Source organism: Podarcis liolepis (genome assembly GCF_965112155.1).
Source record: "Podarcis liolepis genome assembly, chromosome: 2".
NCBI classification, from domain to species: Eukaryota; Metazoa; Chordata; class Lepidosauria; order Squamata; family Lacertidae; genus Podarcis; species Podarcis liolepis.
Window position 1 is genome coordinate 66,249,203 of NC_139555.1, and position 23,596 is coordinate 66,272,798.

The 23,596-nt window shown below is 41.5% G+C and overlaps 3 protein-coding genes across 6 annotated transcripts in view; 1 reads left to right on the forward strand and 2 right to left on the reverse strand.

Annotated features, from left to right (window-relative positions):
* Nucleotides 1-2,744: 2,744 nt before the first annotated feature.
* On the reverse strand, nt 2,745-14,559 carry HAVCR2 (hepatitis A virus cellular receptor 2). 2 transcript variants are annotated; one of them, XM_083488534.1, is made up of 7 exons: nt 14,264-14,550; nt 10,561-10,923; nt 9,460-9,492; nt 8,717-8,790; nt 7,569-7,701; nt 5,673-5,712; nt 2,745-4,079 (listed from the first exon to the last, which is right to left on the reverse strand). In XM_083488534.1, the coding sequence occupies exons 1-7, from the start codon at nt 14,301-14,303 to the stop codon at nt 3,986-3,988; spliced, it is 777 nt and encodes a 258-aa protein (XP_083344660.1). In that variant the 5' UTR covers nt 14,304-14,550; the 3' UTR covers nt 2,745-3,985. The 2 variants fall into 2 exon arrangements, with proteins under 2 accessions (XP_083344660.1, XP_083344661.1); XM_083488535.1 differs by lacking the exon at nt 9,460-9,492 and having other exon boundaries at nt 14,264-14,559.
* A 4,532-nt stretch (nt 14,560-19,091) lies between these two features.
* On the reverse strand, nt 19,092-22,151 carry MED7 (mediator complex subunit 7). Of its 2 annotated transcripts, none has more exons than XM_083488540.1 (2): nt 22,006-22,151; nt 19,092-20,058 (listed from the first exon to the last, which is right to left on the reverse strand). In XM_083488540.1, exon 2 carries the CDS (start codon nt 20,039-20,041, stop codon nt 19,349-19,351), a length of 693 nt encoding a protein of 230 aa, XP_083344666.1. In that variant the 5' UTR covers nt 20,042-20,058; nt 22,006-22,151; the 3' UTR covers nt 19,092-19,348. The 2 variants fall into 2 exon arrangements, with proteins under 2 accessions (XP_083344666.1, XP_083344667.1); XM_083488541.1 differs by having other exon boundaries at nt 21,973-22,093.
* The window catches only part of ITK (IL2 inducible T cell kinase), a 32,431-nt gene continuing 30,378 nt past the window's right edge, over nt 21,544-23,596 (forward strand). Inside the window, exons 1-2 of one of the 2 annotated variants that reach the window (XM_083488393.1) lie at nt 21,544-21,670; nt 23,207-23,331. In XM_083488393.1, the coding sequence (XP_083344519.1) occupies nt 23,263-23,331 (69 nt within the window). In that variant the 5' untranslated portion in view covers nt 21,544-21,670; nt 23,207-23,262. Of the gene's footprint in view, nt 21,671-22,178; nt 23,332-23,596 lie in introns of those variants that run through there. The other variant, XM_083488392.1, reaches the window with a different exon arrangement.

Below are 23,596 nucleotides of genomic sequence, written 5' to 3' on the forward strand. Positions count from 1 at the left end.
TGGTAGGAGATGTTTTATCCCATGTTGATAGCCTTTCAGCTGATTCCCTGGTGTCCTGCTGAAATGCGGAGTTAACCAGGGCTATTGACTGTCTGGCTCCAAAGCACCCTCTTCAATTATATGGAGCCCGGACAGCCCCATAGTTTTTTCTAGGGCTGAGGGCAATGAAACAATCGCTGAGATGGCTAGAGTGCTGGTGGCAAAAAACTCATTCTGAATCGGACCGGACATGGGTTAGAGCTCAACGTTGAGCCTACCAAGTGGTGATAGTGACAGCAAATAGGACCTTCTTTGCCGCCTCTATTGCATCTGCAGAAAACAGCAGCAGGGGACTCTTCCACCTGCAATGATTTTGCAAAGTTTTTTTGCAGATAAAGTCGCTCAGATTCGGAAAGAGGTAGACTCCACAAATCTTCGGGGAAATCGGGAACTAAGGGAAACTTGTTTTCCTAAGTCCAATTGCCCCATGGGGAGAAGAGGGGCAAAGAGGGGAAGAGAGAAAATGGGAAGGGGTGTGTGTGTGAGAGAGAGAGAGAGAGAGAGAGCGCAAATTAATTAGTAAAAGGATGGAGTGAGAAGCGTATGCGAGAATAAAGGACAGATGACCAAGGTACATGCTTGTGCAATGCGTGTGAACAGATGGTGCACAGGAGAATGGAGTGGCTCTGCTCCCACTTTGGCCTTATTCATCATCCGCTTCAGCCCCACTCACCACAGGCAGGCATGCACCCCTTGGCAGTTTTTTGCAGATAAAGTTGTTCAGATTCGGAAAGAGGTAGACTCCACCGTGGGAGCAGGGCCAGGGTGGGAGAGTGCTGGAGTCCTGTCTATTCAAGTTACATGAGATCAATTCCAATCTGTTACCTCCAAGGATGTGGACAGGCTGCTTGGACGAGTGAAATCAACCACCTGTCTCCTTGACCCTGCCCATGCTGGCTCATAAAAGTAAGCTGGGAAGGGCTGGGTGATGGGCTCTGCAGGGTGGTGAATGCTCTGCTCTGTGAGGGAGCCTTCCCAGACCCGCTGAAAGAGGTGGTCATTAAACTGCTTATTAAGAAAACATATTTGGACCCAGGCAATATGGCCAACTATCGCCCAGTCTCAAATCTTCTATTCTTGGGCAAGGTGGTTAAGCGAGTGGTTGCTGAACAACTCTAGGCATGCCTGGAGGATGCAGACCACTTGTATCCCTTCCAATCAGGATTCAGGCCTAATCATGGGACTGAAACTGCACTGGTTGCACTGGTTGATTATCTCTGGCAGGCTAGATACAAAGGTGAAAGCTGTTTCCTAGTTCTGATGGATTTCTCAGCGGCCTGGTCGATGGACCATGACATCCTTCTGGACCATCTAGAGGAGCTGGGAACTGGAGGCACTGTTATACAGTGGTTCTGTTCCTTCCTCCTGAAGCCGCTGGGAGAGATCATCAGGGGGTTTGGGCTGGGTGTTCATCAGTATGCAGATGACACCCAGCTCTACCTACCTCTCCTTTAAATCAGAACCAGTGAAGGCGGTGAAGATCCTGTGTGAGTGTCTGGAGACGGTTAGAGGATGGATGGCGGCTAACAGATTGAGGTTGAATACTGACAAGACAGAAGTACTGTTTTGGGGGGACAGGGGTCAGGCAGGTGTGGAGGACGACCTGGTCCTGAATGGGGAAACTGTGACCCTGAAGGATCAGGTGTGCAGCCTGGAAGTCGTTTTGGACTCACAGCTGTCCATGGAGGCGCAGGTCAATTCCGTGTCCCGGGCAGCTGTCTACCAGCTCCATCTGGTATGCAGGCTGAGACCCTGCCTGCCCGCAGATTATCTCACTAGGGTAGTACATGCTCCAGTTATCTCCCACTTGGACTACTGCAATGCGCTCTACATGGAGCTACCTTTGAAGGTGACCCAGAAACTACAATTAATCCAGAATATGGCAGCTAGACTGGTGACTGGGAGAGGCCGCCAAGACAACACCAGTTCTGAAAGACCTACATTGGCTCCCAGTACGTTTCTGAGTACAATTCAAAGTGTTGGTGCTGACCTTTTAAGCCCTAAACAGCCTCAGCCCAGTATACCTGAAGGAGCATCTCCACCCTCATTGTTCTGCCCGGACACTGAGGTCCAGCTCTGAGGTCCTTCTGGCGGTTCCCTCACTACGAGATGTAAGGTTACAGGGAATCAGGCAGAGGGCCTTCTCAGTAGTAGTGCCCGCCCTGTGGAACACCCTTCCATCAGATGTCAAGGAAATAAACAACTACAGTAACTGACTTTTAGAAGACATCTGAAGGCAGCCCTGTTTAGAAAAGTTTTTCATGTTTGATGTTTTATTGTGTTTTTAATGTTCTGTTGGGAGCCGCCCAGAGTGACTGGGGAGGCCCGGCCAGATGGGCGGGATATAAGTAATAAACTATTGTTCTTATATATACAGTCATTAACATGAAACAATGATCCTGACTGTGTTGCAAAAATATGTTATTATAATTTTCAAATTTCTGGTGTGGCTGATGAAGGTTCCTGATGTAAACGATGGGTGTTAATATAAGAAATAAGGTACCACTCTATGCACTGGAATTTATCTGTCTTTGCTTTTTCATTAATAAATCTGTGGTACCAAGTTATTTCTTCCATCTGCATAATAGTCCAGATACCATGCGGGCAATGCAGTGTTGGCCAGTGTCTTACATGATACCACCTATGGTTGAAGAGAGTCGATTCACAAATTGGGAATTCCCAAATAAAACTGCTAATCAACAAAAGACAGGAAATAACCTTTATTTATTTTCAGGATTTTGCCATGTTTGTGTGTGAGTGATTTAGAAGGACACACATAGTAAAGGACACATAATAGTAAAATCTGAAAACTCCTGGTCTACAGGAAGTGGAAAGCCTGTGTGGAATATAAAACTCAAACTGATATATGAAAGTAGTACTTTGAGTGCCCTCTAGTGAGCCACTGGAAAAATTAGAACATTGTTTTCCCTCTGATCTGCAGATAACTATAAATGACTAATCTGTATTAAGCTGTATATCTGAGTTGTCCCTCTCGTTTCCTCCCCCCTCTTTTTTTATAAAAAAGTTAAAGTTTTATTTTGCAAGAAAGTTTAAAATTATGGGCAACAAAAAGGAGGAGCACACATAACAATGTAAGTAGATTGATAATCAAGGGGGAAAGGAAACTTAATAATTACAGCTCGTGGTGGTACAATACAACAGATTATATCAATCTTGTGGAGGCTGTGACTGTACTCAGGGATGTCAGCCAAGACTATGACCATGTGAATTGCATTGCCAACCCTCTGATTTCAATCAGAATACCCAATGAAAGATGTTATCCCAGTACTTGACCCCAAGGACTGGAAAACTGGTCCATCATGTGGGGAAAGATTCCATGTAGTAAAGTTTTCGGCAGCAGTCACATGGCTGCTTGTTGTCCTTCTTTAAATTGAGAGAACCTCACTTGCATGATATATATAGAAGACCTAAGAAGTTGTATCTGTGCCTTTAAGTGATGGATAGCCAATTAAACAGACAGTAGGCGACTGTGGCATGGTTCTTCAGAAGGAGAAACTGGTTATGGCATCCTTTTCCAACTTGATGCCCTCCAGATATTTTGCATGGCAAATTTTATCATCCCTAACCACTGGCCATGCTGTCTGGGCTGATGGGAGTTGTAGGTCAAACCATCTAGGGGACATCAGGGTGGTAAAGGCTGGGTTATGGCACAGAGTCAGGCTTCCAATTCTGGTCTGTTTCTCTTACACAGCATACTAGAGGGAAACACATATCAAAGCACAGTGGTATGCATATGTACTGTAATAAAGTTGCAGTGTCTCACGCTGTAGAAAAACATGTGACGTTCTCCCCAAAATGTCTGGCCACCTGTGAATCTGGACATACTCGTTGTTTTACTGATATCTTTTTGATAGCCAGTCTGCTCCGAGTAACACCTCTTGGTGTAGTTGTCAACACAATCCAAACTGTGCATATTATTCTTATTCTAATCCATCTCATAAATATTTTCTGGTGCACGGACACCAGTCTCCATAACATGTCGAATTCCTCCAGTGGCTGAGCTTGAGATTGCCACCTGACTGGAAAGAACAAACAAATATAAGTCACGTTTGGGCTAAATGAAATATGTGAAGTCATAGCAAATATACTATTGTTAAAGTAACAAGTTTGATCATTCAACAAATCTTAGTATTCCCCAGTTTTTGGAGTCTACCCGCTAGGTTATTCTGACCTAGGACCTGGCTCCCTAAAGAACACTGTGTATTGTTATGAAGCTGTTCAGCTATTCAGTTCTTGCAGGAGGGGCCCTTTTGAGGATACTGCCATCTGCAGAGGCCCGCTTGACAGTCATGCACAGGAGCTCTTTCTCCTTATCGCTATCATATTCTAGAACGTGCTCCCCTCAGAGTTACGATTGGCCCCTTTTCCTTGTTTTTAGAAAAGGTATCAAGACACCTCTTTTTAATTTGGCCTTTTAAATATTGTTGTTGTGTTGTTGTTTGTACTGCTTTCATTGATTTTAACGTTTTTATTTCTGCGAGTAAAGCAACAACACTTGCAATGAGCTACCTGACCCCGTGAGGGGGAGACTGTGATAGAAAGAAAGACAGCCAGTTCTTCCTCACTTCCTTCTTTTTTAGTAACTATTTGTTGGTAAAGTAGATCACTTTCTTTCAGGCTTTAGTTCCTTCCTGTTTCTTCTCCAAGCTAGGGAGAAGATAATACCTTTACTCAGAATGGCTTTGGCTGCCCTAAGTTTGCTGTGAGGCATCTTGATGCTGCTATGAACATGCGCTGCAGCATCCAGGCCATGCACCTGAGGTCTATGTCACCTCCCTGCCAGCTCCTTGCTTTTAAAAAAATTCAGAAGAAGTGTCCCTCTCCGATGTAATAATCCCATTACAAATCATACACAAACTGAAACAATCTGGGCCCAATTAAGGATAACCTGAGGAAGACTTGTTTTCTGAAACAAATTGTACCTTATCAACATCTCTAGAAATAACTCAGGACCAAACAAAATGGACAAATTATGGTCATATGTTTTCTAGTGCTGAACTGAAAGTTACCAAGTGAGAATTCGTGGCTCGAATTTTAAAATCTGGGGGACAAAACATATCCACAGCTTTGTGTTTTGCTGCAGCCACCACCAGTTTTGTGGCAACACCATTCTCCCTCTCCCTAAAATAATTACTCTGCAAATGCCATAGCATTGTTCTCAAGGATGTACTGAAAGATAGAAATGGTCACCAGAAACAACTCAATATACCCAGTGGGGTGTTTCGGGTTTTCTTTTTTTTACCTTTTCTTTAAACAGCAGACCATTACTTCATTTCATAATCTGCTTTTGAAATTCCCCTCATTTTGAAAATTGGTATTCAGGCCTACCCTTCTGTCTGCTTCTCATACCTAGCCCCATATGGCCTTGGGGGTGCTGCTGTTTGACACACATGGAAGTATTTGCATGCTTTAAATCCAGGCCTATAAACATCCTAATGTAACCCATGATGTTACCTATATATTTCCAATGAATGTGAATATGTAGCACTCGTGCTGAACTCTCCAACTGTAATATTACTCCACTTTGTACCAGAACAATTGCAAGTTGTAGAATTACTATAGCATCTACTCTTCTTAGCATTAAACTAGAAACAGACTTGAATAGTAATTACCTTATAGAATTACTCATCTTCTGCTTCTTGTGTAAATACCCTGTGGGATGTTTTTAAAAAGCATAAATAATATAAAAGGCAGTTGCTTTCATTAGATTAAGAGTGAGATTAATATAGAGGAACTACCAAACAGTACTTCCTGATATTACTGCCCTCCAGAAAGTCTGTCCTATTTTCATATTTGTATGCAGCAAGTAAATCATCCTGATTTTGCTAGTAAGGCATTACCTGAATATGTTTGCACTTTCATTGTTCCAAAATCCATTTTGATGAAAATAGGGCAATAGACAACCTGGTTACTATGGCAAGGTGACTAGTGTCTCTCTTCTCTACTCCGCAGTATTGGCATAATGAATTACAGTATTTGGCAATGAATACAGTTTGTGTTTATTGGTATTAAAAAATGTTAATTATTAACTATATATGGTTGTTTGTAAAAGATGCTATGCTTTTGGTGAATAACAACAAAAACCAAGGATTGGTGCCTGCTATAACATCAGTGGACTGGACTTACTAAAAGTCAGATGTGCCAACTTGAATAAAATATTGCGGGGGCCAGTGAGCCCCACCCTACATAGCTGCTCACATGATGTAGCACACACATACCATTTGAATAGCAATGCCCATCAACTTTGGGGGCCCCCGGCCCCCTCAAATATTTTACTGGGTTGCCAAAGACTCCTCAGCCCCTAGGATTTGGCTCCTATACTAGAGGCATTGAAAAGTTGTAAATTGACAGGTGTTGCATGCAGTGTTGGCATGAAAAGCTTTGTTTTTATAGTAGGACAGGGATGCAGAACGTGTGGTCTTCCACATGTTGCTGGAATTCAGTCCCATGAGCCCCAGTCAGCATGACCAATAGTCAGGGATGATGAGAGCTGTAATCCACAAATTTAGCAACTCTGTGCATAGTTTACAAAAATTCATTAACAATAATGTACAACATTTCAACAATTTATAATACATGGTACTTTGGTTTACAAACTTAATCCGTTCCAGAAGTCCATTCTTAAACCAAAGCTGTTCTTAAACCGAGGTGCACTTTCCCTAATGAGGCCTCCCGCCACCAGTGCCCTTCCACCGTTCGGCTTCTGTTCGTAGACCGAGGTAAAGTTCACAAACCGGAACACTAATTCCGGTTTTGCGGAGTTCTTATACTGAATAGTTCGTAAACAGGGCTGTTCTTAAACCGAGGTACCACTGTACATGAAATCTTAACAATATATACAATGCCAAAATAATAACCACATGCACAACTCAATTTCTCAAAGCCAAATGGTCCAAATATTTCTGAAATACGTCCATGAGAACTACTCTCTATATGTGTACTTGTGCTGGTACAAACCAACGAAGGGATGTAGGATACTCCAGAACAGATTTAAAGGGCACATGAGGGCAGAGGCGTGGTGTCATGGGCCAGGGAGGCCATGGCCCTGGGCACACACCTGACTGTGCTCCCACAACAGGCAGGGAGTCCTGCTGGCAGGCGAGTTTGACTAGTGGGCAGGTGGATAGAGGCAACGGGCAAGTAACCTGTTGAAGGCGGGCTCTGTTCATCCTCCACAAGCACCCCTCTGCTGCGTGTCCCCACCCCAGCTACCCAGTCTACCAGGAGGTGCAATACTTGCCCCATCCCGGGAGCTGGCAAACCCATGCTACGCCACTGCGTGAAAGGAGGGGAGGCAGAAAGACCCATTGTGCTAGTGGTGATCCTTACACCATTGGGACCTTGACATAGCGCTGCATTGAATACAATCCTTTAGTCCCACAAATATTGACTAATAATGATACTGCATCTCTTCCAGCACTAGCCCTGAGAGATTCTGTCTTCCCTCCCTCATTTGCCAGTGTTGAAAAATATATAGCGAAATTCTGCAAAACTACAGGAATACTTACACTTAAGTGCCAGCATTGCCACAATGAGCAATAATACTACTGCACATGTTCCAGTGCCAATATATAGGACTGTCCTTGAAGGTTCTTCTTTTCTTTCCTCTCCTTTTAGTGTGGTAAAATGTAGAGAAATATTCTGCAAAAATATATATACAGAAATGACCTCACTGAGTAGAAACTGAAAAATGCAATACAAACACTTATGTCCAGATATAACAGATTACCTTTCAAACAAGTTACTTATACAGAAATGGAATTAATAGGGTAATTTAGATGAGGTGAGCTAATCTGCTAGGAGTGTTATAGTACTGAAAATTATGCTTGTGCTCATGAAATCTGATGAGATACAGTACTTTCCCATGTATAAGACGAGGGTTTTTTTTTCCTTTTCAAATGATCTCCAAACTGGAGGGGAGGGGGTCGTCTTATACATGGTTAGTGCAGAATTGGCATGGGGGATTGGTCGTTTTCAGGAGCAGGAGATTGTCAGTGGTGTTTCGGTGGGTGATTGGTGGCTGCAGCAAGCACTGCTTTCAATTTGCTGCGGTGGTGGCAATGGGGTGTGTGATTTGCGTCATCTGTTGTCGCGCTGGCTGACGATTGGTGGGTTTTTCGAGTTGCACTGCTTGTTATGGCGGGTGAGTGTTTTTTTTGCACCCCCCCCAAAAAAAGCTCAACAACTCTAGGCAAGCTCCCCCCATTTTCTTAAATTTGAGGCATCTTATACACGGGGGCGTGTTATACACAGAGAAATACGGTAAATTATTATCATAAAGGAAAAATGTCTGTTTTATATATCCATCTATGTGCACAGTACTTTGCAAAGCAGAAAAGGACACTTTCAATCTGAGAACAAACACAGGGAAAGACAGCAGGTGAAGGATGGAGGCAAGATAAAACAAGAAAGAATATTATTTTAGTTATACTTAAGCTTAATAGAGTAGAGCATGGGGGGGGGTAAGAGAGTCTGCCAAAGGCTTCATGTAAGAGGAAAAGAAGGTCATTTATTTATGGTTCACTCACCAAAAATGATGGATAGCAATAACAAGAAAGAACAATATTTAACACAGATAAGTTCTGGAAGGACATTTTGTACCTATAAGTTATGTAACATTTCCATCAATCTGCAAAGAGACCATGCAGATACTTACATCCTGTGGGGATTGTGTGCTGGACATCCATCTTGGTTCCAAAGCAAAGTAAGTTTCAGTGAAGTGTATAGTAGCTGGACAAAGCAAAGATAAAGCGGCATACTCATTCATACAACCTGGATTCACAGTGTTGGTGCTGACCTTTAAAGCCCTAAATGGCCTCAGCCCAGTATACCTGAAGGAGAGTCTCCACCCCCATCATTCAGCTCGGACACTGAGGTCCAGCGCCGAGGGCCTTCTGGCGGTTTCTTCACTGCGAGAAGTGAGGTTACATGGAACCAGGCAGAGGGCCTTCTCGGCAGTGGTGCCCAGCCTGTGGAATGCCCTCCGGTCAGATGTCAAGGAAATAAACAATTATCTGACTTTTAGAAGACATCTGAAGGCAGCCCTGTTTACGGAAGTTTTTCATGTTTGATGTTTTATTGTATTTTTAATATTCTATTGGGAGCCACTAGATGGGTGGGGTACAAATAAATAATTATAATTATAGCTGTCTTTGACTTTGAATACATAAATGGATGCTTCTGGATGATGAGTCCCATGTTATATGCATGGATAATAAAACCTAGTTTTGTCAGTTTAAAATGGGAGTTAAGCACACTCACTATTTCTTCTAATTTATTCTTTCTTCTTTTCTTTCAGAGTTACAGTCAACACTTCATTTCATTTCACTCCATGCTTCACTAGACTTGAGACTAACCAATGGAGACTAACAAATTCACAATCCATCTATATACGCATACCTGGTACTCCAGCTGAAGTTGGACTCCAGTTCCCTGATTAAGAAAAAGAACAGACAAGTCAGTTGCACCATACCATATTCAGCAAAAATGTAAGTCTTTGCTATGTTACAGGGGTGGTGAACCTCTTTGAGCTCAACTACCTGATTTGTACCTGTTCAACTTTCCAAGAGCCAAAGTTCTTACAGGTGTGTCCTGTTTGGAAGAAATTGTCTCACAGACCATTTGACAGGACCTGGCAGGTCTATTTAGTTTGCAGGCTTAAGGTTCCATACTACTGCTATATTAGCTTTGGGTACAAGCCCCAAAAGCATTAGATACAATGGAATATATTTAGCGCTTTTTGGACTTGTGCCTGAAGCTAATATAATAAAGAATCGTGTGAACATCTACTGGTCATTGAGGTTTACCAAACTATGGATGGCTGTGCAGAAGTTGCATTCACGCATATACTTTGGACTTGCCCAGTGGTCTCTTCCTTTTAGCAGGAGATCAACTGCTGTCTCATTTTTAGTTTTACCTTTCATTCCAGCAGAGGTCAGCTATGACCAAGCCCTCTGATCATGAACCAAATTCCTGCTGCAACTTTTATATTTCAGCATGTCATATGGCCTGAAAATCTGAGCCATCAACTTGTTGGATTGAAGTCTTGCTTGGCACAGGACTATTTCTAAGAATATGAGAATGTAACAGCAGAAACCCTCTCTTCCTCCCTACCTTTAGTTGTGAGTGTAAATACAGATGTATATTTGTGTGTGAAGGAAACGTGATTATTGGGTATTTATGAAGGATTTAAGGGCATAATGACAAAAGAACTGCTTTGCTGCAGTAAACCAAAAGCCCATCAAGTCAAGAAATAATTTCCATTTAGCTATTGATACCCATCCTCTGCAAATATAATCATTTTTTGATGCTTCCCATGTTTGGCGGGGGGGTAGACATATAATTTATTGGGATTGCTAGCCTTCATAGCAGAAGCTCTACATTTTTTGTAAAAAGTTTTATCAAGACCCTTTAACATTTTGCCAAACTTAAAAATATGCTACAAATATTGTCTTAGGTAGTGACAAACTGGCATATGCCTGGTGGAAGCATTCTGCTCACCTTTCTCAATCACAACTTCAATGTTATGTTTCAGATCATTGAACCAGCCACTTATGTCCACACGACAACAGTATGTTCCCGAATCTTCTTGTGTTACGTTCACAATTGTCAGAGACACATCTCCTTGATGAACATCTCCCAGTAGATAATACTTGCTATCCTTCTTATATATTGATTTCCATTCGTTGGTATGGAAAATTTGACTGGAACACCAAGATAGAGGGCAACTTCCTCGCCCCCAGCATATGGTTCTGATCCCATTTTCCACAGTAGAATAATGACAGGGTAAAGTGATGTTCTGGCCCACTTTTCCCTGTATTGTAGACCCAGAAACTGATGTCAACAAGCATGTAGGGGAAGACACTACAGTTACAAAAAAGGAAAGAAAAAAAGAATGGAATTATGACAAACTGTGGGAACAACACTGTATTTGTAAAAAGATTTCCATCTCAGCAACTTTCCTAAAGCCTAATATTATGCTGACTTTGTAATTTGAAAATATTCTTCCCAGGCATATATTCCAACACCTCGGCTCAATCTCTTGAGTTGAAGCCAAGAAAATGAAGAACAAACACACCCAAACTATGCTGAACAATAATATGGGTGCTCAAACATGAAATATATTTCTCCATGACAAAATGTGTAGTCATTTATGGGGGGGGGCAGATTCATAGGGCTGTATCCAATGGAGTCCATTCAATATCAGAAAGCTCTCTGAGCTAATAGAACCATAGAAGAATGGAGAAGGAATGTGATTTTTGAATGGGGGACCTTTGGAACATTGTGGAAGATGGTGGGGTTGCAGGGAAGAGGGTGAGTTATAGGCTCCCTGTTCTGCTGAGAAACCTTTGCTGGATCAAAGAGCTTTCCACCAGCAGAGGAATACCATTGGATGCAACTTGTAAATGCTAATTTTTCAATAGCACTCATCACTTATGCACTTCAGTGGAAGTTTCTGAAATGTTTGGTAAATTCTTTAGCAAGCAACAAAAAATAACCGATAGATATTCTTATTAAACAAATCAGTTTAGAGCAATGGTTCCCAAATAGGGGTCCGGGGACCACTGAGGGTCCACGGAACACAGCCAGGGGACTTGCTTATCTTGTTATTTGCACGATGAAAGCCTTCCACGGATCATCCAGCCTCTGCTCATGACCAGTGCCTGCTTGCTGACCAGGGAAAAACTTGTGAAAGAGTTGCTGGGTGCCAAGTGAGCTGGGATTGAGCAAAAACCTCTGACACAGTTTCTTAGGGCTTTTGCGACCTAAGGAGGGGGCAGGGGAGAGGAGAGCAAATGGTTTGCTCCATGGGGCGGATTGACATGCCTATCATTTTTTTTTAAGTAAAGGTTCCCTTCCCCCTTCCCCTTGCTCTCTACTTTTTAACTAAAAATAAGTTCTAATTTCTTCCAAGGTCTATCAAGTTTAGAGGACTCTCCCACTGCTTGTGGGTAGGGTTTTCAGTGAATCTTGCCTTATGACTTTGGGATTAATGTCTCGGTTTGGAAGTCCAACAGGGAAAATAGCTAAGCAAATTGCCACAATATATATATAAATTGCAACAAAATAGCATTTTGTTTTCTTGTTTTCTGAGTCAAGCTATGTGGCTACATTTGGGAGTGGGAGGAAACAGATGTAGGGCAGAAACCAAAAAAATTAAAAAGTTGGTTGTTTCTACTGGGTAATAAGCAAGAATAAAAACCTCACTCCAAATAAGTACTGTATTTAACTAATTAATCTATTTCAGCCAGGGATGAAACTTGGGCACAGAAGGACTGTATTATTATAAATTAATACTGCTGCTGCTGCTACCAAAATTACAAAATTCCATCTGTTTTCTACTCAGTCTTCACCAATACTTTATCAAGCCCTGACCAAGCCTTCACCTATGTCTTGAAGGTGCAAGATCCCTCAGATAGCAGAACCTTATGCTACAAAGCTTTGCTAAGATGCACCATCTCAGATTACAAGTAAGGAATAGCATATAAAAAGCCTTCTGCATATAGAGCACTTGCAAGTTCTATACACAGTTCCTTTTTTTAAATTCAGTTGCAGTGTAGCTAGCAATGGAGAACTTTTCCTACTGCCTGGGGATAGGCAATAGCTCAGGGTAGAGCATCTGCTTTGCGCATGCCCTGGCACTTCTGGGTAGGACCGGCAGAGATCCTTATCTGAAATCCTGGAGAGCTACTGCCAGTCACTGTAGAAACAATACTGAGCCAAATGGATCAGTGGTCTGACTCAATAGTTTTTCTGACAGATACAAAATTTCATGTGATCAGTTGAACAACTTTCTGTGGTTGTGTATGGTAGCCTACTTAGCAGACATTTTCACATACTTGAGCACTCTCAACACAAGCCTTCAAGGTAATGATGTGAATATTTTTTATGTTGAAGATAAGACTGCGGCAGTGATTTTAAAATTATGATTATGGGCAAGCTGAGTATATGGTGGTAGCCTCAATAATATCCCAACACTGGAGACATTTCTGGGGGCCAGTGACATAGAATTGATGCCATAAGTAAAACATTACATCACTGAGCACATGCGTGATTTAGCGACCGGCATCAGAGATTACTTCCCTGCACAAAATCCTGAGCACTCATGTGTAAGGAATCCTTTTGAATGTGGTGATGTACAACTATCTGCAGAAGAGCAAGATGTACCTGTTGATGTGACTTGTGATGGTTCATTGAAATCATTTTTAAAAGAATGTAGACTGGACCAATTCTGGGTGAAGGTTTGTGCTGATTATAAGACGTTAGGTGAAAAAGCTTTGAGACATCTAGTTCCCTTTTGGTTCCACAAATCATTGTGAACAAACATTTTCAACATTTTGTTATATGAAGACCAAGCATAGAAATTGACTTGCTGCTGAACCAGACTGAAGGATAAAAGTAGGAAATATTGAACCAGATGTGGAAAGGATTGTTTGGGACTAAACGAGGCATGATTTCTCCCATCACATTTAGCTTTAGTGTGAGAAAAAGAAAAGGAAAATATGTTCTCTAGCAGAAACAAAAGAGCATTTGCGCTGGTGGGAAGCCCCTTGGCGGTTGAGGACTGTGGTCAGATTTCGCAGGAACAGAATATATTTTCTTTCAAATGCTGAAGTCTGTATGCTGATAGCATGTGACTCATATCCTCACAGCTCTTGCTGACGCTGTTGAGTAGAGCCCCGTGTTTCAAATCATACAAATTGATACTGTGCGGGGATATCATAGCATATTGTAGCACAGAACCAGGTATTCTGGAAACCTAGGGTGCATGTGAGGTTTATAGTTTTCACATGGTTATCACAAGGATCTGTTCCAGTTAGGTGAACATGCATTACATGTAGTCAGCCTCAATAACATCTTAATATGTCACATGGTTGATGCTGACTGTTAGGAAAAGAACGTAGTATTAGTGCCTAAGCTCTTGAAATCATATACCATATGCAAACAACAGCAGCATGTTAACTTTCTCTCATTCCTGCATCTTCATCCCTAAGCACGTTTACTCAGAGACAAGTCAATTTAGGTATATATCTGGTATTACAGCCTTAAAATGTTAGAAATCACAATCATTTGCCAGATGTCCGGTCTTGAATTAAAGAGAATTAAATATTTACATACTGAACAATTACACTGTACAAGTCTAAAACAATGATTTCCCAGAAGTGCAACTCCACAATTTATAATTTTGTTAATGTTTGATTACCTGTAAACACCACCAACAGAATTCGTTCCAGGGGAAACATGGTGTAGGCTTAGATGGCAGCAGAGGGTGGCTTTGTTCCTACTGCAAGCGGAGATTTAACAGAATGCTCATTTCACAACCAAGCTTCTGACTTCTCTAATTTCTGATCTACATCATGTGTGACCTAAGTCACAGCACTCAGTAGCAGGCTTTCTTTCTTTCCCCCACCCTGTGGTTAGTTCACATCTCACTGGGCCACCCAATGCTGGTGTTTGGTAAATACTGTGGACATCTTGGTTAAAAGGCAACAGACTTCCACAGCAATGACAAAATGCTTTGCTCAGGACATCAGAGGATGGGATTTGTTCTTACAGTACTCCCATAATCTTCAGAAATTGCCTATAAGGTTTAAATGTGAAGATAAAGGCTTTCTCATTATACTGTTCTACACCATCTTTTTTATTGCAAAGTGTGGCTGGAAAGTTATGTGTAGACAGGGAATTAGCATTCAGGCTAGGATTCAACTATTACAGGGTCTTGATGTTGTTCAAATTAATGGCTTGCTAAAGCAACTAATAGATTAGAATTAATCTAGCACATGCACATTCACTGTGTCTTTAAAGAGAAAGAGAAGCAACCAAGCCTCCCTCCCCATTTCCAGGGGTGGAGGACATGGTGGTGTGGCAGTGCTTATCTGGAGAGCTGAATCACTGATTACTAGGAAGGAGTGGGTGAGGTCAGTGCAGTTCAAATGCTCCAGCGGAAGCACCAGATTGGGTCTGCCGGTGTGTTTGCATTGCACTAACCTCCTTGTGTTAAGCAGCAGTGACACTACTGTTTGAAGGTCAGGTAAGCACCACTGTGAGCAGCTGTCTGCTGTTGCCTGTTTTGTGCCTTAATCTTGCCAACATCTTGAGTTTTATAATCAACTTCAAATGATAAAATTCAGAAAAACTGCACCCCCAGAGGGTATTATTTGTGGATTTTATGACACCCACTAGGTGCTATTCAACTAAATTTTATTCAGAGTAGAGCCATTTAAATGAATGGAACTAACTTAGTCGTGTTGATTAATTTCAATAAGGTCTCCTCTAAGTAAAAGTTGAACACCACCCATGGAGTTGGCTCCAGGCTAAGTTAATTGAGCTTAAGTTCCAATCACTTAAATGAGGCAAGTTAGTAATTATTTTAATATAAGTCCCATTGAAATCAATGGGATTTAATTTTGGTCACTACTAGCAACCAAAGTCGTGGCAATTTAGTGCATGTGCACAATAAAATCCAATGCACAATAAATATTGATTTCTGAACAGGGTGAATGCCTTAAAGAACTCCAAAGCCTTATTTTGACTGACTACTGGGGTTTGCATGAGCAACCATAAATAAATATTGCACTCAATTCAGACAATATTGAGAGGATAGCTAATGAAGATATGCTTTTCTCAGCTAAACAGCACCACCAATTTTTATTAGTGCACAACAATGCACTAATGATTTAGTTTCAGATTAACATAAATTGTTTATAGCAATGCCACCAGCAATAGATCCCTCCCCAACCCCCAGGAGACAGCCCCTGTTAAAATCCATAAATTCAATAAATAATGAATGTAATGTACTGAATAATATATTGGTAATTTCAGCATAATAATTGTTTTTCTTAACCAAGGAGAAACGAAAAAGTAGCATCTTACTTTGTAAAGGTAAAGGGACCCCTGACCATTAGGTCCAGTCGTGGCCAACTCTGGGGTTGCAGTGCTCATCTTGCTTTATTGGCCACGGGAGCCGGCGTACAGGTTCCGAACCACCAGTGCACGGAAACGCTGTTTACCTTCCCGCCAGAGTGGTACCTATTTATCTACTTGCACTTTAACGTGCTTTCAAACTGCTAGGTTGGCAGGAGCAGGGACCGAGCAATGGGAGCTCACCCCGTTGCAGGGATTCGAACCGCCGACCTTCTGATTGGCAAGTCCTAGGCTCTGTGGTTTAACCCACAGCGCCACCCGTGTCCCTATCTTACTTTATAAGAGAAGAAAATAGCAATTCATCTCATTGCTCCTTCAACCCAATAAAAAGTTTAACCCATACCCAGTGCACAAACCTAGTGTGGACAGTGACAAGCCAGTCCTCGCAAAACAGCCCTGTACCATTGCTGTCTGTTTCAGTCTAGCTTTTTGAGCCTGCTGAAACCACATCCTGTATGAAACAGAAAAAAGGAACCTGTCCATTGCTGATTTCAAGAATAGACTGGTGTTTATATTCATGCTGATTCAACCCTTGACATTTTCCCTAGCCAAGACATACATAATTATTTATTTACTGATTAAATACATTTTATTTGTTTTAAATTTGTATTTTGCCCTTCATTCCAAAGTGCAAATATATCACATAGGACACTGGGTTGAGGAACCCATGGCCCTCTTAGTTTTTGGATTCCCACTTATCTCACTCTTAGCCAAGATTCATAGCTCTTCCTTCTATAATTTTGCTTTTAATTTGGTTGATACCTGTCCTAAGGTCACATGGGTGTGTGGGAATTAAATACAAAACAATAACACCCAGAGATAGTGGACAAAGGAGGCATGGCAGTTCAGCTGTGGTCCAGACCAGTGGCTTTGAAGCTAATGCTCCATCATCACTTTATTTTGTTCCTTTTTATATATATAAAAAAGGAGTCCTTTTAAATGTTCCCACTTTCTCAGGAGCTTATGAAGAGCCTGTTTATCAGCAGGTATGCAGGAAGTTGACTGGGGATGCAGTCTCCCCCAAGCTAACTGGCCTCCCCTGCCTTGAGGGGAGACATGCAAACTATGCATGTTAATTTGTTTTATTTAGTTAGTTTTCAAAATTGTCATCTCCTAATCACACAGAAGGGGTTTTCTTTAATTTCCTACAGTTATAGTCATGGTTTTCGATCCCAGAATACAGTGAGTGGGAAGCAACTGTGTCAGGACGAGTGTGAAGAAGCACATAATTTGTCTACCCACTGGCAAAAGCAATTGTTGGCCAAGAAACTATCTCCGGGAGACACTTAGTACAGTGGTACCTCGGGTTACAGTCGCTTCAGGTTACAGACTCCGCTAACCCAGAAATAGTACCTTGGGTTAAGAGCTTTCCTTCAGGATAAGAACAGAAATTTGTAGAGAATTATCTCTACAAATAAGTCTAGATCTAAATTATTTCATCTCAATTGCTATGGCCGGGCATCACTAAAAGTGCACTGCAATATTAGCATCAAGCACATAACTCTGAACACCAAGGACCATCTAGGAAGGAAGAATCATTACATTCAACAGATATACAGTGGTACCTCGGGTTACATATGCTTCAGGTTATGAAGCTAACCCAGAAATAGTACCTTAGGTTAAGAACTTTGCTTCAGGATGAGAACAGAAATTGTGCTCTGGCGGCACGGCAGCAGCAGGAGGCCCCATTAGCTAAAGTGGTGCTTCAGGTTAAGAACAGTTTCAGGTTAAGTATGGACCTGCGGAACGAATTAAGTACTTAACCCGAGGTACCACTGTAAAAGACATTCTAAGAATGACCATGCTTTTCAGCTGTTTCCTGAAGAAAAGGAAGAGAACTACTTCATCCTACAGCTGATTTAAAGTGTTTGCATCTAAGGCTGTAGTTTTCACCCTGCTTTTAAGTGTCACTGTACTATTACTCCAAAGCAGAGAAACATATTTATTTTATTACATTTATATACCACTTTTATCTTCCAAGGATCTAAAGGTGGGGTACATGGTTCTCCTTGTACTTGGTGTACAAAACTAGTTTACTCATGTCCCTAATGCATGATATGACTAAATACATTCTTTATGAAGGCAGCAACATAGCATGCCGTGGCAAAACCACAACTAAGATATTTCTTCATTTTTAAAAATAAATGTGGGTAGAATAATATTGTACTTATGAGGAAAATAATCATAATTTGCAAGTTAGGTGCTGCCCTCTTTTGCCAACTCACAGGAAAAACACTGCAAGTATGATTGAACCCTTAATGTCACAAGAATGACAACTAAAAAAAACCTGCCATACACAGTGAAGTTAGTAGAAATGTTTAATACATGCACACTCCCGTTTCATTCCTGAGGCAAAGAAACAATGTTTCATAAAATCATGAGGATTCAAATTAGAACACATTGATCCAAAGAATCTAATTTAAAGAGGGGAAAATACATGGGAAGTCCATTGGCAGGAGAGCCAGTAGCCATTGTGTGGAAGTGGGACTCTAGGTGCTGATTTTCATGCAGAACCCCTCTCCCCGCAGTACCAACATTGGGTTGCTATCCATTTTGGGCTGCTGGTTCTACTTCTAAGTTTCCACCTCCACTCTTATCTTTCCTGAATTGTATCCATGGCAGCACTGAACTATCCAATATTCTAAAAACAAAAAACCTCTTGACCTACTGCTGCTTTTATCAGCACTGCTGCTCTAGTGTATTGGGGGACCCACTGGAACAGCACTATAATGGAATCTTGTGTCATGATCGTAGGGCCCATCATGAATGAAGGCAACATTTAGTGACAAACAGAAGTATTTTTAGAAGTACATTCATCTCAACAGACAGGAAACATTTAGGTATTTATTCGTGTGTGTGTGTTTTTTTAAAAAAGGTTGTGTTAAACCAAAAGCAGTTACTTCAATTCATCAACTAAAATTCAGAAAGGAAATTCTTGGGTGCTTTTTTGCTTATATATGGCATAACATTGTTTGCAGCAGTCTAGCAATATTCAGTCTTTTACTCTGACTGAAACAAAGAACCACCAGAGTACAGAACTTCCCCCACACAATCAGGAAATGAGTTATCAGCAGAATCTGGGCAGTAATAAATGACAAAAGTGATGCTTTCCAGAATAAAGCCATCTATCGGTTTTACTTTTATTTAAAGCCAAGTAGACAAAAACATAGTGCACACTGAAATACTATAAAAATAAATCAGAGTTTATTGTCTCTTACAGACCATGTTCCATGATTGCTCATTAAGTATCACTATCAAAAGGCAGCATAGAAGAAAATCTCAAACTCTACTGAACTCTTCAGCATCAGTTTCATTTTCACTCCCAATAACTTTTATTAACTCAAAATAAGTCTCCAAAGAGTCTTTATGTCATTTCATCAATAATGCTACACATGTTTGCATCTTTATCCAAAACCTGATCCTTCTTGAGGTTAGAGCTTGCTCTCTGCTGGTCATTCTGTCCAATGCAACTGAGACTGTCTTCATGGTCCAAAGGTTCAGTTTTTATCCTCATCCCTCCATCTGAGTGAGGCAAGTCATCTGGCAGAGAGGCCAAGCAGTTCTGGATCATTTCAACAACTCGTTCTAAATGCTTCTGGAACCTCTCTGCAGTTTCCAAACGCTGACGTTTCTGCACTTCCATCATGACTCTCAATGTCTCTCTGGCTTGGTGGGGTCGATATTCATTTATAAGATGATGCACATGAACAAAAAGCAGTTTTAAGTCTTCCAGTTTCTCCTCTCGTTTTATGCTGCCTGGGCTCCTTATCAATATATCCAAAAGGTCCAAGAAGTTGATCAGGATTGACATGTTGAGTTTCCTCAGTTCTTTCTTATGGTCAAACTGCATGGGATGTAATCGCTCAATGCCTTGGCTTTCCAATGGTCGAATAATTAGTTCATCACACTGAAACTGGTTTCCAAACATCATGTAGCTATCTTTAATTGGTGGTGGCGGCTTCGGGGTGATACCTTTACGGATATTTTCATCTGTATATTCTTTAATATATTGCATTGGAGGTGCAGGGAGGGCACTCACTTGCTGAGGTTCACCCATTGTGGAAGATCAAATCACTAAAATAATGAACAATTATTTAGAATGTTAGTTTTAGAGCAAACAAACAAACAAACAAAACAAAACAAAACCCTACCATATTTTAATACCAGTAACTAGAGAGAAAAGTATTTATAAACTAGAAGAAAATGGTTTGTTTAATTTTTCCTTTTAGGCCTGCTATGGGAGAAAAATTACTAAGAAAAATATTTACTAGCTACTTCAGGCTTCCTCAACCTCGGCCCTCCAGATGTTTTGAGACTACAGTTCCCATCATCCCTGACCACTGGTTCTGCTAACTAGGGATCATGGGAGTTGTAGGCCAAAAAACATCTGGAGGGCCGAGGTTGAGGAAGCCTGAGCTACTTAGTTGGGCTCCTTTGAATGTTTCACAACAAACATAATTTAAAATAAAATGAAATATTGACAGAAATGGTAGGCAGCAACTATTCAGCAACTATTCAGAACTTGTTTCAGAAAGCACTTTAAATTACATGGACACCACAGCTTACATTACATAAATCCATGTATTTTGCAACCGTGCTGTGAATTTAGAGTGCAATCTTATATACACACTTATTCAGAAGTATTATTATTATTTATTTAGTAAATTTATCAGTCACTTTTTCTTGCCAAAGACAACTCAAAACAAAAGCCCACATAGCTACATTAAAACAAAACAAAAATACATTAAAATATTACATTAAAAATACATTATAGCCCCACCCCATGCTAAGAGGCCACAGACAGAAGCCAAAGCTTCTTTAAAGAAGAAAGTTTTTGCTTGGTGCCTAAAGATATATGGGACTTAATGGGATTTACTCCCAGTTAAATGTTTAAATAGCATGGTTTCCAACTCATGGATCATGGAGCAACACACAGTCACCTCGCTTACTTTTTCCTGATCCAAAACAATTCCTCCCAGTAACAAACACTACTGTTATTATTTATTAAATTGACATACTGCCCTTCATCCAAGTACTACAAAGCAGTTTACGGTATAAAAACAAATCTTGGCTGTGAGTTCTGGAAGAGCTGCTCCCTTCCTTCCTGGCCTGAGAGGGTGGAGCCCTGAATGACTGCACCTAAAAAATCTGAGCTTTCTGAACAAACCATTGTGTTGGGCTTATTTTTAGGGGCTTTGGTCAATACAATTTTTTTGCACATTTAAATCTTTCATGACTTAATGCAGAAATTGTTCACTTTGGTTGTGGTCTTTTTGATATGTTTTAATTTATTTACAGCTACTTCTGCTACATTTGCGATTATGTACACCAGGCATCCCCAAACTCGGCCCTCCAGCTGTTTTGGGACTACAACTCCCACCATCCCTAGCTAACAGGGCCAGTGGTCAGGGATGATGCAAATTGTAGTCCCAGAACAGCTGGGGAACCAAGTTTGGGGATGCCTGATGTACACATTTTCTCGCTGTAAGCCACCTTGAGCATGGTTTTAAGCATGGAAAGACATACAAATAAAATGACGACAAAAAAATGTAACATCATAACAATAATTAGAATCACACACACAAAATTTGAATGCCCATAGATTGTTTAATTAGCCAAAGGCCTGGAAGAGGAGGACTGTTTTTGCCTGGAGCCTAAAGATAACCTGACTCGACTTCTCTGGACTGTAAGGATTTAATGTCTTTTTAATATAATGTATTTTTTAATGTAATATGGGCGGCTGAGTCGACCTTAGTGCGTTTTCACTGTCGTGAAAGGAAAAAAAAGTCTCTTATGAAGCTCTTCCAGCTCAAGTAGCAGTTTAGATTCTCACCCTGTGGCGAAGCGAACCAGGTGGGCGAACATTTTTAGAGGGAGGGGCAGACCAGAGCTTTTGAAACGGCGGGCAAATGGCGGTTCAAAATCAAAATGAACCCCGCCCCCCGCAACATCTCCCCCCCCCCCCCACTTTAGGAGCCCTGGCCCTACCTGGTTCTGCAGGCACAAAACGACGCAACTCACCTGGTCTCCCTTCGCAGCTGCCGCCTCCGTTCCTGCTTCGCTTCCCTCCGCTTCTTCCCTCCCCGCAACTACCGGCACAGAGCCACTTCCGGCTTCCTGCCTCCCTATTGGCTTACGCGTCGGGACGACAGGCAGGGGAAAAGACAGAGGGCGGGAGCAACAGCCATAGACTTAACCGCGGGCGGAGTGAAAGAGTTGCTTTCTGATTGGGCCAATCAGAATTGGCAGCTCTTGATATCCAACGAGGTTTCGTCATCCTCTTTGCCATAGATATTAGAACGCGGAGACTGCTAGACTGGCCATTCTTCCACGCGCTTACTTTGTGATTCTGGTCTCATCATTGAAGGGGTGAGATCGCAGGAGAAGCTCAGAGGAGACCGTGCCAAAAATATGATCCACCAGCATTTGTCCCACTGCTGAGTTTAGATCGCGCTTGCGCGTTTTCCCCTGCAGCACAAAAACCAAAGACGGCAGTCGTCTTCTGTAGGAAACTTCTTACATTGCTGATACTGCTGCTTCTGCAATTTCTTACTTTCCCGTTACCATAAGATCCCAGGGCGGGCTACATCAATTTAAAAATTTATGTTAAAACAATTAAAAACAAATTGCGATCTCATGAATAGAATGGCTTCTAATATATGCATATATGCTTTCTGGGGTAAAAAAATAAAGGTGGTCCTGAAATATAATTGCTCTGTGTGTGTGCCAGCACAAAATGGCTGCCTTTGGCAAAAGGAGGGGGAAAGTGGCAATACAGTACAGAGTATTTGTGAGCACTGACACAAAAATACCCTGGCAATTAAAGCTCATGGTAAAGAGGTGTGTCTTCAACACAAGCTACAGAAATCTGTGGGGAGGGAATTCCACAATTTTGAAACTGCCACAGAGAATGTTCTCTGCCATGCCCACCAAAAGAGCTCCCTCTTTGGGTCTGTGGGCTTTCACATATCTCGGGCCTATGCGCTATTGGGTTTCCACTGGTCCACACTGGTTTTGCATAATAGTCCTTGGAACAAAACAGAACAGGAGTAGGGAAACTTCTCCAGCCTAATAAGAAGCTCAAGCAGCCCAAGGGTAGAGCCAAATATGTCCCAGGGGCCAGGTGGGCAGGCTCCATAGGGCCACATCGGACCCATGGTCTGGAGATTCCCCAACCCATCTATAGAAGGTAAGAATATTCTCTTTCTAACACAATGCAAAGGAGCTTGGAATTTGGATACAACATGTATAAACCAACAGCATAATAAAAGCAGAGTCATGTCTCAGGATGTTCAGCACCAGGAGAATATCTACAGCCAAATGTTTACAAGTGAAGAATTCATTCTGGTAGGTGATATTGTCTTATGTTAACATAAGATACAGCACTTAAATTACATTTGTCTTTGTGTTATGCCTCTCTTAGGCAGTAGGGAGCAGCAGTGATATTGTCTTGAAAGGAATACATACATTGTCTTTATTATTTTGGTTTCGTGAAATTCTTATATGGAAAGCGCTGAAAAAGTGAAAATACTTTTTGGAATAAAAAAATGGTGCAAACCTCAATGGAGGTGTATTTCTAATGTTCTTTGTACTTGTTTTTTGTGCCTGATGA

Bases quoted from the DNA above. Each gene is read 5' to 3' on its own strand.
- HAVCR2 (XM_083488534.1), bottom strand. From the start codon at position 14,303: ATGTTTCCCCTGGAACGAATTCTGTTGGTGGTGTTTACAG. The intron at 8,791-9,459 runs GTATGCGTATAT...TGCTTTGTCCAG, and splicing joins AACTTCAGCTGGAGTACCAG to CTACTATACACTTCACTGAA. The intron at 5,713-7,568 runs GTAAGTATTCCT...AACATCCCACAG, and splicing joins GGCAATGCTGGCACTTAAGT to GGTATTTACACAAGAAGCAG.
- MED7 (XM_083488540.1), bottom strand. From the start codon at position 20,041: ATGGGTGAACCTCAGCAAGTGAGTGCCCTCCCTGCACCTCCAATGCAA.